The sequence below is a fragment of the Diceros bicornis genome, chromosome 12 (genome assembly GCF_020826845.1).
Source record: "Diceros bicornis minor isolate mBicDic1 chromosome 12, mDicBic1.mat.cur, whole genome shotgun sequence".
Taxonomy (NCBI): Eukaryota; Metazoa; Chordata; class Mammalia; order Perissodactyla; family Rhinocerotidae; genus Diceros; species Diceros bicornis.
The window spans coordinates 15,071,086-15,089,807 of record NC_080751.1 but is presented as its reverse complement, the minus strand read 5'-3'; the positions used below and the strand labels follow the sequence as shown (position 1 = coordinate 15,089,807).

The following is an 18,722-nucleotide window of genomic DNA, read 5'->3' as shown; positions in this document are numbered from 1 at the left end:
TATGTGGTTGTTAGATATCTAAGTGGAGATGTTGAATAGGCAGTTGGATATGTGAGTTCAGAGTCTCCCTGGACTGGAGTTATAAATATAAATGGCATTTAAAGCCAGGAGACTGTGCGTGGTGATGGAAAGGACTAAGCCTTGAGGCATGCAAATGTTAAAGAGATTGGGGAGATGGGAAGGAACCAGCAAAAGAGATTGAGAAAGAATGACCACTGAGATAGGAGAAAAACAAGATAGAATGATATCCTGGAAGCCAAGTGAAGAAGGTGTTCAGGGAGAGGGAATGATGTAATGCTACTTAAGTAGTGGAGATTTTTGGTGAACTTGAACAATTTTTAGGAGCAGTAGGGGTGAAGGTCTGATTGGTATAAGTTCAAGGAGAATGGGAGGTGAGGAATTGGAGACAGTGGGTTAAGACAACTGTTTGGAAGTTTTCCTAGAAAGGGGAGGTAGCTGAAATGGGAAGAGGGTTTGAGAGGGTTGTTTTTATTTTTTTCCTTTTTGTAAGAGGGATTAGATCATATTTGTGAGTGGAAATGGTCTAATAGAGAGGAGAAAAAAATGGTGACACAGGAGAGAGGATAGAATTGCTGGAATGATTTTAAGCAAGCAAGAAGGAATAGAATCTATTGCCCAAGTGGAGAGAGGTTGGCCTTAGCTTGGAGCACAGTTTATCCCTAATAACAGGAGGAATGACAAAATAAATGAGAACTGACTCAAGTAGGTGTGGTGAGAACTTGGGGAAGGTCTTTTGGTTATGTCCATTTTCTCACTGAAACAGAAAGAAAGATCAGCTAAGAGTGTGAGGAGAGTGAGCAAGAGATGTAGACCTGCTGGGCAGCTTTAAGGTCCGCTTGGACTTAGTGGTCGTGAGTTTAAAGTGAGACCAGTCACCACAGCTGTGTGTGTTTCTCCAGCCAAATCAGAAACATCCGAGGAATAAGGAGAGAGTCCTGCTGGCTGCCTGATGATGTTATTTAAAGATATTCTCTCTTGTGCTTTGGGAAACATGTCCCTCAGAGCCCAGAAAGGTACCCAAGTACTTCACAAAATAAGTACTTTGGACTGGCCATCAGATGAGGTTTGAGCTGCCTCTCTCAGTTTTCCTGACCTTTGCTTCCTAACCTTTCCAGGTTTTTTTGGTTTCTTGCTTTCTCAGGCTCACTGAGTGCCTGCTATGATCATGGGCTTGTATGTGATACAACTCGTGTCCTTTAAGGAGCTCAAAGCAAGTGGGAGAAGCAGACTTCTAAACATAACTTCTGTTCCATGTGATGAGTGCCATGTTGGGCATGGAAACTCAGAATCTCTGGGGTAGGAATTCCCAAGGGGGAGAAGAGGAAAGAGTGTTCCAAGCACAGGAAGTAACATTTGCCAAGCCAAAGCCTCAAGAGAGATGCAGTTTTAATACCAGGGAAGTAGCTGAATGTGCCTGGAGTTTAAAGGGCCTGTGAGATGATGGCAGAACAAGAGGGTAGAAGGGTAGGATGTTGCATAGCCTGTGAGCCTGCTAGGAGTTTCTCCTGTAGGCAGTGGGAGGCTACTGAAGACTTGACGCCAGTGAGTGCCATGAGCAGATTAATTTTAAAAAGGAAATTGGCTAGAATGAGCAAATAAAAAAGTCAAAGCAGGCCCTTTCTTTGCTTGTCTTGTTTGCTGCAGTACCCATAGTGCCTTGCATCTAGTTTGTTGAATGAATGAATAGGAACAGAGTTTGGAGTAGATAGACTAGTTTTGTGGGTATTGTGGTAGTTGGAGGGAGGGAAGATGCAGGCCTGAACGGAAGGAATGGAGGGACCACAGAAGTGATTGAGAGAGATTTTGGAAGCAGGATTGGCAGGACTTGGTGGCCACTTGGAGGTGAGGGATAAGGAGGCAGTGGGATAAGGTGTGATAAGAGGATGGTAATGAAGTTTATAATTTGGATACTGACTCTGAAAACTGAATATGGGAATAAAGGAAAAGGCAGTCTGGGGAGGTAAGAAAGATGTTTTGTATGAGGTACCTCTGAGACATACAGAGGTAGATGTTCTCAGGCACATGCTTGAAGTCAAGAGAGATGGGAGCTGAAATTCAGATATGGAAGTTGTTGACTTGTGGGGGTTGTTGTTGAAGCCTGGAAGTGAATGCAGTTGCCCAAGGAAAGTGACTAATGAGAAGTGGACTGGGGTTCTTAATCTGGCTCTGTCTGGTTTTATCTCCTATTACTGTCCATCACCCCACACACACTGATGACTCTCCCCACACCAAATTAGTCACTGCCGCCTCTGTATGCTCTCATAACATTTTGTACCCACAACTCTGCAGCACTTGAGTTCTGTTGACGCTGTTTGCACATTCAACATCTTTCCTGAGTTGGCCACTTAGTGTCTTGTTCATCTTTATATCATCAGCACCTAACCCCCTGCCTGACTCATTCATTGTTTACCAGATGCTTGAATCCTATGCTGTGATATCCATGTGGAAGTTAGTCATTGCTACCCATAAAGGAAATATATTAAAGTGCTTTTCCAGTCAAATCAAGAATTAGCTTGTTCTCTAATCACAGGTGGCATCCCCAAACAAATCAGAATGAGAGTGCCATTCAGAAAACCTGAGCAGGGAAGGTGAACCCCTGTCCTAACTGAAGTTAGGTGTGTTTAGAGGGGCTTTTCTTGTAGTCCTGCTGCTCTAAATCCTATTAACCTGATCCTGCAGGTGTAGACAGTAGCATGTGTAAGGGAAGTGAATCAGTGAAGTAGCAACTAATGGCATCTAGCGTGAGTTACGAAGCCATATGCCATGTGTGATTGCAAGTCAAAAGCTTGGTACCTGGAATCCCTTAAAATCTAAAAAATAAAATACCTAGCCTGTCTTAAGTGTATTCATCACTAAAGTGTATTATCGCCTTCTAAAGCTAGTTATTTTATGATTACAAACCTAAATTGAAGGGGTGCTGTTTGAAATATTGTCAGTGAGTCATCTCAGACCATTCTCACTTTGATTTTAAAGATCTAACCAGAGAAAAGGAAACTTTTACACCTTTGCAGTCTAGAGACTTGTACATAAAACAGTGGAGAGCATCCCTAATGACATGTTTCCTCCAATATTTAAAATTAGTGATTTAACAGCACTAATATGCATCTTTTACTTTTATTGAGTATAAACAGTTGGGCAAAAAATCCTAGGGAAAAAAGACCTGTTTATTCCAAACATTGTATATTTGAGTCTGTTTTTGTGATTCACCTCATTCCATCCATCCATCACCATTCTTAGTACCTGGCTAGTTACTCAGGATACAAAGGAAATAAGGTTAGTCCGTGTCTTCAGAAAGCAAGCTCCCAGTCTAGCTAGAGAGAGTGATGAGTCAACAAATAATTACTGTGTAATACCTTGGTAAACTAGAGCAGGCAGTAATTAACTCTGCCTAGGGATGAAGTAGAGGTGGAGAGAGTTCAAGGAGGCATCACTGAGGAGGTGACCATGAAAGGATGAATCAATTGGTGGGCAAAGTGGGGAGGAGGGCATTGTACATCAGTGAGGGTCTCCTGCTGAACCCATGAGTTGGGATCGTTCTCTAGAAGCTGTGAGGAACTTTTTTTTGTAAACATTGTTTCTGTGAAAAGAAAATAAAAGGAATTGGGTCAAAAATATATGAAGTTTCTTTTAAGCCTGCTGAGTGGTTTTTGTTAAGTTTGCCCAGAATGCTTTTAGGCTCAGAGCCTATCTGATCCTAGGTACTTAGATTCAGGCTTGGAATATAAGTTCCTTGAGGGCAGGATCTCAGCTAGTTCATTATTTTAGTTATAGTACTTAGCACTTAGTAGCTTGAATGAGTGAGTGAATGAATGCAGCATCAAATGCAGTTTCTAAAATAAAGCTTTAAATTTTCTTTGGAAGAATTTTTTTATTTAAAGATAGACTTTTGTATTTACTGCCTTTGCTTTTTTGGTAAAAGGTTTCAGAATTGGATTTTTTCCCATGTTTTTCATCTTGTTCAGGAGAAGAAAGTACTGGAGGTGATGGTGTATTTAAGAGGCTCCCGTGAAATACAACTGTATTAAATTAAAAATAATATGTTATTTTGGGTGTTAAATCAGATACTATCGTACTATTAGATTTTAGCATAATGTAGCTTCGAATTTTGTAGAAAAATTTGTGGGAGGAAAAAACCATGACTTAGGAAAAGATGAACATTAACAACAGAACTCTTTGGTCCAGCTTGTGGAATGACAATCCTGGTGCTAATAAAAATCAGCATGTTGACGTAATATAGTCTAAGAAAGTACTTCCCACCCTTTTACAAGTCATGGCACATATAATAAAGTACAATGATAGCCAAGGCCCAAAAGAAAGGTTTGATGGTAAGATCTGAGATCTGATACTTCCCACATTTCATAATGTTAAAAAGTATATTGAAAGATAACAGTTAAGCTGGGATCTAACTAAATTGCGTTAATGATATCATATAGGAGGTTGGTGCTCTGCATAGAGACCAGAAAAAGAGGAATTCGTCAGTTTGCCCAGGGTTGCATGAAGAAGAGCAGCTTTCAGTGGACGTGAGTGTTCTGGTCACTAGGAGGAGGCCAGTGTAGCAGTGGAGAACCAGACAATACCACTCTTACGAAGGCCCTGGGAATAGTTTGAAACATTTGTCTTAAAAAAAAAAACAACAATCAAAATTCAGGCAGGCAGAAAAAAACTATTACGGTCAGGTATCACAGCACTAAAAAAAGTTATGCTGTGTCTGGTTTTTGTATAAATATATAATTTTGAATTATTTTTTAAAATAGTTATTCCACATCTGTGGGTGGTGCCTGGCACATCTGAGTTCCATTGGAATGCAGTTTAAGAAATAGTGCCCTGTAGGTAAATGACCCAGGCTCCGAGCCCTACAGCAACATGGATGGCACAGCCCTTAGGACCTTCCACCACCATTTACTGTCATTCTTTGCTAAAGCCGACTTCTGACTACTATAGTGGCTTTCCAGAAGTTTTGGAATGGAGACTAGGGTACAGGGTGGGGGTGTTGCCCTGGTGTGTTTGTTCCAGTAATTGGAACTGTGTATTTCCCATTACATCTAATTTGTTGGCATTCCTGGTTTTGAGTGTTTAAGTGGCATGAGTTGGTTTCTCAGACTCCTGACTGCCCTTAGATGAACTAATAGTGCCTGATCTCAGAGGTGAAATTGGCACTTCCTAACTCTCAGGGCTCTTCCTTTCCATCTGCAATAGTTTTTTAGGTGATTGGGTTTTTTTGGTTTTTTTGTGTGTGTGGTGAGAGGAAGATCAGCCCTGAGCTAACATCCATGCTAATCCTCTTTTTGCTGAGGAATACCAGCTCTGAGCTAACATCTATTGCCAATCCTCCTCCTTTTTTTTTTCCCCCCCAAAGCCCCAGTAGATAGTTGTATATCATAGTTGCACATCCTTCTAGTTGCTGTATGTGGGACGCGGCCTCAGCATGGCTGGAGAAGCGGTGCATCCGTGTGCGCCCGGGATCCGAGCCCGGGCCGCCAGTAGTGGAGCGCACGCACTTAACCACTAAGCCATGGGGCCAGCCCGTAGGTGATTGTTTTTAACTTTTAAAAAATTTAAATAATTCTAACGATCATTTAATCTCACCCATTTAAACAACTCAATTACCTTCATCTTTTCATATTAATTAAAATAGCTTTTCAGCTGATAGGCAGGGACCATGTTTTAGTTTTAATCAACAACCTGGAATCTAAATATTGACCATCTGTGCCAAATATTTTAAACTAGGGGCTGCTCAGGGCAGGCAGGTATCTGATAATATACAAAGTCAACCAATTTGTGATTCCTGCCACTCTGTTGGGTACTTACTTCATGACAAGCCCAGCGGGTTTTACTTAGTAGTCTGATATGTGGTTTTGGAACGTATATTTTTAAAAAACCGCCTCTGTTGATTTTGATCACACTGTTCTGGATAGCAATCTCAAATATAAGTATGCATCAAGATCACTTTGGGCATACTTTAAAAATGTGGATTCCTGGGGCCCAACCCCAGAGATTCAGATCCTGTAAGGAAACCAAAATTGAGACTCATGAAACAATCACAACAATTAAATGCTAAACATATCATAGGCAGTTAATTCTTGTTTTGATTCAGCTGCCCAATGTGGTAGGAATTTGGTGTGAGCTAGAGAAGTCCTGAACTTCATGGACGAGTTGGGACCTTAGGCTTGGTAGGGAAAAGGGTTTAGACACAGACCTAGAAGAGCAGGGGAAGGCATTTATTCATTGAAGTGTGGGAAGAGCAGAGGCTGAGCAAATGTGCAGAGGCACACATGAGTTGGGTGGAGGGGGACTGAGAGAGGAGCGTGACTGTACAAAATGCACAGATTCATGTTGTTTGTTCTTATCCTGTGTGTTCAGAGAAGAGTTGGAGTGGTGTGTAGTAAATGTCACATATTGGATGTGTGGGCTCTTCTGCTGAGACATCTCTTCACTCCCGATTGGTAACCATGAGTGGCTGATAGAATTGACTGGAAGAGTGCCTCCCTTCCTTCTCTTGGTTCCATTTGGATTCCTCCTAAGGGTAGAACTCACTTGAGAAAGATCATTTCTAATAGAGGATATTGAGCTCCAAACACACTCTTAAGGTTCACTTTTTGATTTTTAACAAATGTGGGTTTCAGAGGGAACTCAAATTAATAACGTATTGTGTTTTATTCATTCAGTCAGTCTTAGGCTGGCTTTGGTTCGTGCCCTGGAGGAGCCCCGTCTTTTACCTGGAGAAACACAATTAGAATTGCAGTGATGGAGTCTTACCCAGAATGCCAGGCCAAGCACAAAGGAGGGTTGGCTGATCCAGCTTAGAAGTATCAGGGTCTGGAAAGGCTTCACACAGGAGGTGCATCTGAGCAGAATCTTAAAGATTGAGTAGGAGTTGGCCAGTTGAGGAGAGGGGGTGTTCCAGGAAATGGGAGAGTATATGCAAAGTCACATTCACAGGAGAGAACACGGCATGATTGGACTTGCAAGGTGTTTGGTCCAGCAGGAGCTCAGGATGCTGGAAGGAGCCAAGGCCAGAGAGGTGTGTGCAAGGGCCAGATCTTGATGTGTCCTCTAGACCATGCTAAAGGGTTGGATTTTGTCATGAAGGCAATAAAGATCCGTCAGAGGGCTTTTTCTGTTTTTGTTTTTTTGCAGGGATTCACCCTGAGCAACATCTGTTACCAGTCTTCCTCTTTTTTTCCCCTTCTCTCCAGTGCCCCAGTGCATGGTTGTATATCCCAGTTGTAAGTCGTTCTAGTTTTTCTATGTGAGCCACTGCCACAGCATGGCAACTGACAGGTGGGTGGTGGTGGTGTTCCGCAACCGGGAAACGAACCCAGGCTGCTGAGGCGGAGAGCACGGAACTTTAACCACTAGACCGTCAGGGCTGGCTCTGTCAGAGGGTTTTAAACATTGTTATTTTGTGTTCAGTGTGGCTGCAGTATGAACGATGGATTAAAGAGAGCAAGGCTGGAGTCAGAGAGGCAAGAGATGATGGGAATCTGATCTTGAGTGTGGAGGTGGGAATGGAGAGAAAAGGATAGATGGGGAAAATTTGGGATATGGGGCGAGTTCAGTTGGGGGGGGGAAGATGATGACTCACAGGGAGTGTATTGACTTTGAAGGATTTGTGGGACATCCAAGTGGAGATGTCTGGAGGGCTCTTGGATAGTGAGTCTGGAGCTCAGGAAGGTATGGGCCAGACATTGGTGTAAATGGGAGAAGACAACCCATTGCCCTTAGAATAGGTTCAGACTTCTTTCTATTTTTTTGAAAGATTTTATTTATTTATTCTTTTCCCCCCAAAGCCCCAGTAGATAGTTGTATGTCATAGCTGCACATCCTTCTAGTTGCTGTATGTGGGACTCGGCCTCAGCATGGCTGGAGAAGCGGTACCTCAGTGCGCGCCCAGGATCCAAACCCGGGCCACCAGCAGCAGAGCGCGCGCACTTACCCACCAAGCCACAGGGCCGGCCCCAGACTTCTTAACCATGGCTACAAGGCCCTGCGTGACCTGGCCTGGCCTGCCTACCTGCCTCTCCACACATCTTGAGCCACTCTTCTCCCTCACTTGACCATGCTGTAGCTGCACTGGCTTCTGCTAGGCCACAGACTTCTCTTTCCTATCTTGTTGTGCACCAAGTTCTTTCCCTTTTGCCAGCCTTTGTTCATGCTGCTCCCTCTGCCTGGATTATGCTTCCCCCACCCTTGGCCTGGCTAACTCCTCCCCTTTCACATCTTACCTCAGATACCATTTTTTTCCAGAGGAACCTTCTCTGACCTCCTGAGCTATATTAGAGCCATCCTGCATTTTTATTTCCTAGTGCTTAACACAATTTGTTATTAGTTACTTGTGTGTTTGTTTAGTATCTATCTCCCATACAAGCTCTGTGAGGGCAAAAATCCATCCTCTGTTTTGTTTACCATGTACCCCCAGTGCCAGACAGTCCTGAGCACATAGTAAGCACTCCATGAATATTGGTTAGATTTGTTGAATGAATGAGAGTCATAATCTTCATTTTCTGTTTTGAAAAACTTGCAGTTTTTACACTGTCACAGAATAAAAAGAACTATGATTCAAGCTTTACAACTTAAGTAGCTGATTTCGTCTACTTTTGACAGTCTAGTAGATTTTCAACTGTTATTAAATACTCTTTGCGTCTGGGAGTTTGGGACGTTAAAATTGCAAATCAAATTTTAAGGGTATTTTTCCTCCCTGTTAACCTGTATTCATTGTGGTGACTCTGGTTAACATGGCCTAACCCATCGTCAGTCTAACAGTGATATGGCTGCTGAGTTTTGAAATTGGAAGAACTGGTACTTGTTGCCTTGAGTTGGACATTTGTGGCAGAGTTTAGTAGCAGCCTTCTCCTTCAGCCTTGATTTAGGAAGTGTCCCAATACATGCTGTTTGCATTGCAGCTGTGGGAAAGTCAACCTTTGTGAAGTTACTCACGAAAACTTACCCAGAGTGGCACGTAGCTACAGAACCTGTAGCAACATGGCAGAATATCCAGGCTGTTGGCACCCAAAAAGTAAGTTTTCAGTTGTGGTGGATAGTTGGCAAGCATGGGTGAGTAAACTAATTGTAATAATCTAATTTGCTCTGAGTAGGTGAAGTAGCCCAGTTTGAGTCTCCTTCTTAAAATGCCTTCATTCCAGAAAGCAGACCACATACACCAGAGAGGATATGACTTGTTTAAATATGTTTAGTTTTGATTTTTGTGGTTTTTACATGTCTGCATAAGTGACTGCCTCTGTTCTTTGTGGTTTCCCAAAGCATGTCCAGCCATCCTGGCTTTGAAGATTAATTTTGTCATTCCTACCCTTAAGTATATTACTGAAGCTGGCCATCAGGATTAATAGTTAATTCTAGTGATTTTAACCTATTTATGAAGTCTTAAAATTGGAAGGGACCTTAGGGAGCATCTTGTCACACTTTGAGTCAGTGTAGAAATAATAGCTAACATTTATAAAGCACATACTATGTGCCAGGCACTATACTATGCCAAGCACTGTACCTTTCACCCATACCTCGTGGCTTAGGCCCTAGTGTCAGGTGTGCTTTGTTGGTTTCAACACCAGCCACATCACTGTGAGTAGGGAAGGACCAGTTTGAGGAAGCTGAGGTAGCAGCACCATGCCTCAGTCTCCACAGACTGCTCCTGCAGCCACTGGGAACATTCACTGAGTGGCTCATTCTGGTTTTTAAGAACTCTAATTGTTATAAAGTTCTTGTATGAGCCACTTTGCACCCCTGTGACTTTGACTCATTGATTCAGTTTCTGCCTCCCAAGTCTTTTAACTTTTCCACGTAGCAACCTTTCATGTAGTTGAAGGCAACAATTTGCCTGCTCTTTCTCCCCCTCAAGTCTTCTCTGTTTGAAGCCAAACACCATTTTCCTCCAGACTATTCCTCATTCTGAAGTAACTTTGTCTAGGTGATGAGCTCCAGTTTGATAGTTTTCCATTTAGAATTTATGAAGAGTAGGACTCAGAGCTCAACTGGCCATTCTGGATATAGTCTAAATGGTACAGAATATTACAGAACTTATTCTGGGTACCATTTTTCTGTTATTCCAACTCAGAAAAGTGTTACCTTTTTTTGGCAGACATGTCATGCTTATTGAGGATATTTGTTTTTTAAATTGTTTCTTTATATGTAAGTATGTGTGGGAGTATTTGTGAAATTAACTTTTCCATTTAGAAAACAAATTTTGTATCTTTTTCTGAGTATGCCCCAGGTCACCTGCTGTGGGGATTTAAAAATATGTCCACAAATTGTTTGATACTGTTTCCTTCAAGAGGTAGACCTTAATTCTCCCCTTGAGTGTGAGCTGGACTTAGTGACTTACTTCTAATGAATAGAATGTAGCAGAAATAACAGAATGTGACTTTCTAGGGTAGGTCATAAAAGACATTGTATCTTCCATCTTGTTCCCTCTCAATCACTTTTGGCTCTGGGGATGCCAGCTGCCATGTCATGAAGCATCCCTGTCTGTGAAGAGGCCAGCGCAACAAGGAACTGAGTCCTCCTGCCAACACCTATGTGAGTGAGTCTTCTTGGAAGCTGATCCTTCAGCCCCAGTCAAGTCTTCAGATGACTGTAGCCTCAGCCAACATCCTGACTGAAACCTCATGAGAAACCCTGAGGCAGAACCACCCAGCAAGCTGCGTCCCAAATTCCTCACCCACAGAAACTAAGATAATGAATGTTTTTTAAGCCACTAAATTTTGTCAGAATTTGTTATGCAGCAGTAGATAACTAATATTCCCATAATCCCATTATCTAGAGGTAAAACAGTTAACATTTTTGTCCTTTCAGATTTCTTTCTACAGAAGAGAAAATATATATATTTACATAGACTTACATAACTGTATTAAACATATATACATTTACCTTTTGTAAACAAAAATTGTGACTGTCATCTGCATCTGCATGTCACTTGATAGACAAGATCTTCCTTTTTTAGTAATGTCATTTTAATGGTTGCAGTATACTGCTTAATAGATATACTTTTGTTACCAATTTTGCTTCCCTCCCGTGGTACTTGAACCCACAATTAGAGGGGACCCGAGGAAGAGCCCAGGGCCAGTGAGCCTCAAACCTGCAATCAGCCTGACTTATGGGGTCGGTGGGTCGGGTAATAGTATCATTTAGTTATTCAGTCTTTTATTTTGAATATTTAGTTTTCTAATTTCTCCCTATTATAAACAGTGTTAGAATGATGAATATCCTTGTAGCTACATCTTTTTCTAATAGCTAAATATTGTGCACCTTTTTATTTTATTAGGTTAATATAGAACTGGAATTTTGATGTCCAAAAATTATATATCTTGTTGACACTTTTGTTATATTTTTCAAAATTTTCCTTCAAAAAAGTTGTACCAGTTTCCTCATACTTGCAGTAATACTGGGTATTATTGTTTTTCATCCTTGCTAATGTGAGAGGCAAGAAAATGGTGTATGGTTTTATTTTACATTTCTTTGATTACCAGTGAATTGAACATCTTTTTTATGTTTATCGGCCATTTATTCTTTAGTGGGTTGCCTATTCAAACCTCTTGCTTTTTTTTCTATTGAGATCTTCAGATTTTAGTAATGGCTTCATAAGAATTCGTATGTTAAGTATCTTAACTCTTTGTCATATATTGCTGATACTTTCCCCAATTTGTTATCTTTTTATCTTTATATATGATGTATTTTGCAGTATAATACTTATAAGTTTTTATGTAGTCAAATCTGTCTCTCTTTTTCTTCGTAGTTACTGCCTTTGATGTTAAAGTTTAAAAAGATCTCTCACAGCCCAAGATCATAAAAACATGCACCTACATTTCTTTCTCTTGGTTTTACTTTTTATGTGACTTTAAAAATTTTAGGAGTCTAATTTTCCCCAAATAGTTATTTACTTATCCCAGTAGTCTTCTTGTTAGTTTATTCCTGAATGTTATATGTTTTGTTGTTATTGTGACTGGGATCTGTTTTCCCATCATCTTTTTCAAACTGGTTACAGTCATGCACTTCCTCACAATGTTTTGATCAGTAATGGACCGCATATACGACGGTGGTCCCATAAGATTAGTACCATATACCCTAGGTGTGTAGTGGGTATACCATCTAGGTTTGTGTAAGTGCACTCTGTGATGTTCACCAACAAAATCACCTAAACACATTTCTCAGAATGTATCTCTGTCATTAAGCAGTGCACGACTGTATTGCTGTTTTTAAAAAAAGCAGTTGGTTGTTGTATTTGCCTTGTGTGACTTAATTCTTGTATTAATTTTTCTTTTTGCTTTATTTGCTTGAGGTTTTAGAAAATAATAGTTTTCTCTAACTAATCATTTATAAGAATTTTCCAATATTCATACCTCATTTCTTTTTTCTTGTTTTCTTTCATAGGGTAGAAGATTGAGAACAATACTAAATAATAGCAGTGATGATAGTCACTCTTATCTTGTTTTGTCTTTAATGAAATTACCTCTAATGTATCAATGTTAAGTTCTATGAATGTTACTCATTTCAATAGACCATGTGGAGGAGGTACCCTTCTGTTACTAGGATATTAACTTTTTTTTTCAGGATGCAATGTTACATTTTCATCAAAAGCCGTTTTAGCATCTAGTGAGATAACCATGGGGTTTTTATTTTTTAATCTCTTAGTATTAGTCATAGATTTGATAATGGTACCATCTTCACATCCCTAGAATGAACCCATTTGGTCATGGTGTTCCACTAATTTGTTAATATGTAGTTTGGAATTTTGCATGTTTGTTTGTTTATTTATTTGTGTGTGTGTGTGTGTGTGTGTGTGTGTGTGTGTGTGTGTGTGAGGAAGATCAGCCCTGAGCTAACATCCATGCTAATCATCCTCTTTTTGCTGAGGAAGACCGGCTCTGAGCTAACATCTATTGCCAATCCTCCTCCTTCCACCCCCCCCCAAAGCCTCAGTAGATAGTTGTATGTCATAGCTGCACATCTTTTTAGTTGCTGTATGTGGGACGCGGCCTCAGCACGGCCAGACAAGCCGTGCATCAGTGCGCACCCGGGATCCGAACCCCGGGCCGCCAGTAGCGGAGTGCGTGCACTTAACCGCTAAGCCACGGGGCTGGCCCTGCATGTATATTTATAAGTTTAATTGGTATTACTGTTTGTGTGTACAGTTTTTGACAGGTTTTACCATTAGGATTGTGAAAATGAATTAAGAAGCTTTGCATCGTTTTTAGCATAGGAATTATCTATTCCTTGAAGGTATGATAGAAATCATTTTTGAAATTATATGTATTAAGTGCTGTTTGGGGGAATAGTTATTAAACAACTGTTTCTTTCTCAATTATTATTCAGGTGTTTTTTTTTTTTTTACCTTTTTGGAGTCAATTTTGATCATTTTGTTTTCTTAGAAAATTGCCCTTTTATTGAGATTTTCAAGTTTAATGGTGTAAAATTAGTACATGTATTCTTTTATACTTTAAACTCTTCTGTATCCAGAATTGTTGTATCTTTTGTCTGATATTGCTTATTTCTGTGAATATTTTGGGAGGGATAGATTTGATAGATGATTGTCTATTTATTTGTCCTTTTTTTAAAAGACCCAGTTAATGGATTTTATTTTTTAATTCTATGAGAGCTTGCATTCTAATACATTAACTTTTGCCTTTAAATTTGTTCATTTCTTTCTCAGAATTTCTTTGCATTTTTAAAGCTCTTTAAGTTGAATGATTAGTTTGTGTATTTTTCCTTTTTTTCTGCCTTAATAATAAATGGATTTGAACATGGAAATTTTCTTCATGGGATAAACTTTGACCTTATCTTCTAGATTTTGACGTACAAGATTTTAAGTGAAATTTCTGAAGAGTTTGTAACTGTAGTTTTGATTTATTCTTTGCTCAAGAATTATTTTTAAAGTATTTTACATTTTCTGAGTAGATTTTGTGGGTGCTTTGTTTTGTTATGGTCAGACAATGTGGCTTATACAGTTTCTAATTGGGGGAACTTACCAAGGTTTTCTTCATGGTTTATGTATAATCAATTTTTGTGTATGATCAGTTTTGGTAAATGTGCCATGGACTTTTAAGAATATGTATTATCTGTAAGGTATGGCGTTTGATGTGACATTTTATAAATTGTAAGATACCGTTGATCGTAAGATACATAATTTAATAATACTTCTAAGGAATAATTAAATGTCTAAGTTTAATTTAATATACATTGTAAGATGTATCTCAGTTTCAGATATGTGAAAAAAATAATGATTAGGGTCTTATCCTCCAAGTTCTCGTTTTTGGGGTCTACTTTTTATACTAAATTCTGAGAGAAGTGTGTTAAAATTTTGTGTTTTTATTGTGTTTTTTCCACTTCTCCTTCTATTTTAATTGGCTTTGCTCTATTTTTGTATATTTCAGTGCTTTATTATTCCACATGAAAAGGTTCATGCCTTTGTGGGGTATTTATTGGTTTATTAGTATAAAAAACCATCTTGTAGCATTCAATGCTTTTTTTTTTCTTGATGCAGTTTTGCCACATCTGCTTTCTTTTCATTTGCATCTCCTTGGTGGATTTTGCTGTCCCTTTGTCTTCAACTATCTATGTCATCTTGTTTTAGGTGTTTCTCTTATGAACATGGTTTTTAGTTTTTACCCAATCTTAGGGTTTGCCTTTCCTGGGAGTTTTTCTCTTTTATTATGATTATGTGTTTAATTTATTCCTGCCACCTTATTTTGTGCTTTCTTCTCTCTTTTTGCTATAATTAAATTTTTTCTTTCATTTTTCTCCTTCATTCCTATGGGAAATTTACTATTTTTATTCTACCAGTGGAAACATTTAAATTAAAGATATACGTGTTTAAACCTATCTATCAGTGTTAACAGAGTCTCTGTGAAGGGAAAAAAATCAACTCTACTACTTTTTTATTACCTTCTTCTCCAGACTCTATCCCCCAGATGTACTGACATCATCTGAACTTGTATAGATCCAGAATGTTTTTACATTGTGAGATTTCTCTTTTAACAATAGAAATTGGCATTAAACTTCATAACCACATTAATAATAGTTACTTTATACTTAACTCTGTTCTACTGTTTGATCACTGGCCGCTGTTTTCTCGTTACCACATCTTCCCATTTCTTAATTCTTTATTTTGATTAATTTTTTCAGTTGGTTGAAATATAGTTTAGAGAATTTTTTTTTTAGAAAGGGTATGTGGGTGGTGTAATTTCTGAGTGATTGCTTGTCTGAAAATGTCTTTCTTTTGCTCTGGAATGTAAATGGTAGTTTCTGTGGTAGAGAAGTGTTATATGGTTCTCATCCTTTTATATATATATATAGGTAATTCGTATTTTTCCCCCTGCTAGGTTTTTGTTTCATTTTTATGAATTGTTGACGTTTTGCCAGCATAGATCCAGTTGTGGGCACCTGTGTGTGTGTTTGAAAGCTGTATATGTAAAATACATATAAAATATTTTCTGGTACTCAGTGAATTTCTCTGGTGGAAAGTCTCAGGTCTCAGAGATTTTGTTTAATTTTTTTCTTTGATTTTAGCTTCTTTTTCATCTGATCAGTTCCCTCTGACTATAACTCCTGATTGTACCATGATTTTAAACTTTGTTTCTGTTCTTAAATACCTGGAGATACTACATGTTTCTATTAGACAATGATTCTCAGTGACAGTGAAATTTGATGAGGGGGAGACACACCTTGTGAGTAGTGGTCTTCCTCTGCTTATTTCTTTTGTTTTTGGGGAGTGGCGTTTCACCTCTCTGTAGTGGACTGTTGTCACATCAGAAGGAAAATTGTTACCTTGGTTGGGTGGCTTTGTCTGAGCTATGGGTTCTGTGAAGTTGCAGATCATTTTAGCCCCTGTTTAGAAAGTTGTTTGATACAAAATTGTATTAATTGCTGTGAGGTGAAACACAAGCAACATTACATCTTGATGTGTCTTTCCAGAGTAAAGAAAGAAAAAGCAAAAAATACCCTACCGTTATATTACAAGGTATATTGGATCTCCTCCTTCTAACCTGCTTGTCTTTTCATTTCTTTCTTAATTTTCTGCTTTCTTTTCTTAGTTTAGGAAGAATTTATTGAGCTGATATTCTATATGATATTCACTAATTAGATTTACTGCAGTGTATAGTCTGCTAGTTACTCTCTTCATTGGGTGTTTTATTTTGGCAATTCCATTTTTCTCCTTTAAGAATGTTCTTTTCGTATTGCTCCTTTTTTGTGACAGCCTGTTCCTATCAATGTGTCAGTCTCTTGAATCTCATTGAGATTTTTCAGTTTTCTCCTGTTTCTAGCAACAGCCCTGTCTCCTAAGAGGGTGTTTGTCCAGAGCACATGGATTGGTCCTCTCCTTTTGAATTGCTGAATATTTTTATACCCAATGATTGTCCCTCTGTGTATGTTTGAAGGGGGGGTTGCATTTTTTATGTAGCTGAGATGGGTTCTTTCAGAAATTGTGCAGGCTCTTTTACAGTTTTTGTTCTGGAACAGTCTCCCTTTGGTAGCCCAAAGTCTGGTGGTGGAATAGCCCCGACCCAGTCAACCTAGGACGTTTGCCAGCACAGCACCCTACTCCATTCAGCAGGCTTCCATGCAGTCGCAGAACTATGCTACACACCAAGGGCTCCCTACAGTCTCTAGTGACACCATCAGAGACTCGAAGAGATTCAAATTTGTCCACCTGCTTCCATCTCTAGCTCTTAGCCAGGGGCCATTTGTGAGGTTGGTATGTGTTTGTGGTTTGTGGGATTGGAAGGAGGGAAATCGTTTTGTGATCCATTCTGCTCTACTTAACTTGCATTGCTCCTGCTGAAGCCTTCCAAAGGGCTGGGACCCTTCTTTGGAATCTAGGGGTGATATTTAGCCAAACTGGACCACTTGTGGTTGTCTGACCTTTTCCCTCTCGTGTATCTTTGTCTTCACCTGAAATGCTTTCTTAATCCCCATTTCCATCTGTGGAAATTCCACATCTCATTCTCTTCCCAGCTTCTTAATGCTACCTTATTCCAGAAACTTCCTCAGATTTCCTCTACCATATGTGGTCACCCCTTTGTCACATGTTCCGCCTTATATTCTAGCTCTTTATATCATTGTTACCCCCCTTTCCTTTTGCATCGTGAGCTCCTTGAGTTTGGGAACCACATCTTGCTTGCCTTTATATGAAGTATTAGAATGAAGAAATTAGAGGAAGCCAGGTTTGAGTCCCCATTCAACACTTACTCACCATGAGACTTTGGACAAGGAAGTTACTTAACCTTTCTGAGTGGATTTTGTCCTCAGGAAAATGGGCGTAACAATGGTATCCATCTCATAAAGCTGTTTTGAAGATTAAATGAGATAACACAACACAGTGAACATTGGAATAAATCTTAGTTTTATTTTCTGTACTCTTTACAGCAGCCAGCCCATGTAGGGCCTCATCCACCTCGGCCTTCAGTTAGTGCTGACTGAGTGAATGCAGATCCAAAGTGCTTTGTGCAAAACTCCCTTTGGCATGGAGTCAGTGGCAGAGCCCAGGAGAGAATCCAGGGCTCATGAGTATCCCACACGTGTTCCCACCCACACATGCCGAGTAAGGGGGTCTTCAAATGCCTTTCATAAAGTCTCTGGAATGGAGGAGGAAGGGTTTGTTTAACAAATTGTAGCCGTTCTATGAGAGAGATAGAAGTCTGTTTGGCTGGTAGGTTTTTCAGATAATCAGTTGCTTTCTTGTCTGGGTTGAAGTTTTATAAAGAAATAGCCACCAATGGAAGCTCAAAAGAGAGACAACATAGTGTTACAGTGGAAAGATTGGATTCCAGGTAGTTTTAGGTGGTAGTTGATTGTTAACGCCTCCTCAGACAGACTCCACAAACCCATCAATCAGTGAATGTGCTAATTCTATGTGTGGTTCGTCCTCTGCTCTTCTCTGGTATGTCATCTCCCTCTATCAGATTCTTATCTAATAAGGTAGGAAAATCTTTTCCTTGATTATGTAGCTTTGACTAAGCTGGGGGATGTGATTGTGTCTTTTTAGTGGAAGGAAACTTTTGTAATTGCTTCCCTCATTGCTTATTAAACCTGTGGGGGAGGGGGAGAGGTAAACACCATGAAATAAATATGCCTTCTAGGAAATTCTCCTCTTTTGTAATTTCCCTCTAGGCCTGCACTCCCCCAAATCTTGGAAACTTACTGGATATGATGTACCAGGAGCCAGCACGATGGTCCTACACATTCCAGACCTTTTCTTTTATGAGCCGCCTGAAAATACAGTTGGAACCCTTGCCTGAGAAGCTATTACAGGCCAGGAAGGCGGTACAGATCTTTGAGAGGTCTGTGTACAGTGACAGGTAAGACTCTGAGCTCTCCACCTGACACAAGCCGTGTGCTCAGCACTGCATGTTTTCTCTTCTTGCTCAGACCTTGCACCGCGCTGGTGAAAAGTATACTTTGAAAACCTATCTTCTTTTTAAAGACAACACTATACAGATTTGCTCAGACTTACAATTCCACAGTTACCATATATGTCAAGAAAAGAAATTGTGTTTTTCATAAACTAAATGCATTTAATTTCCCACATTGCCACTGATTATGTTTTCTTATTCTTTTCTGGCATAGAGGCAAGCTGGTAGCTATCAGCTATAACCATTACATGCTGAAAGGCAGAACACACACTTAAGTAGCAGCGTATGTTCTAGAAAACCAGATGAATCAGTGGTTGGTTATCATCTTGAAGAAAAAAAAGA

At 39.7% G+C, this 18,722-nt stretch overlaps 1 protein-coding gene across 4 annotated transcripts in view; it reads left to right on the top strand.

Annotated features, from left to right (window-relative positions):
• Window positions 1-18,722, top strand: part of DGUOK (deoxyguanosine kinase) — a 31,513-nt gene that overhangs the window by 1,956 nt on the left and 10,835 nt on the right. For 2 of the 4 annotated variants that reach the window (XM_058550914.1, XM_058550915.1), the window contains exons 2-3: window positions 8,925-9,037; window positions 18,139-18,326. In XM_058550914.1, coding sequence (XP_058406897.1) covers window positions 8,925-9,037; window positions 18,139-18,326 — 301 coding nt within the window. Of the gene's footprint in view, window positions 1-8,924; window positions 9,038-17,401; window positions 17,570-18,138; window positions 18,327-18,722 lie in introns of those variants that run through there. The other 2 variants (XM_058550916.1, XM_058550917.1) reach the window with 2 other exon arrangements.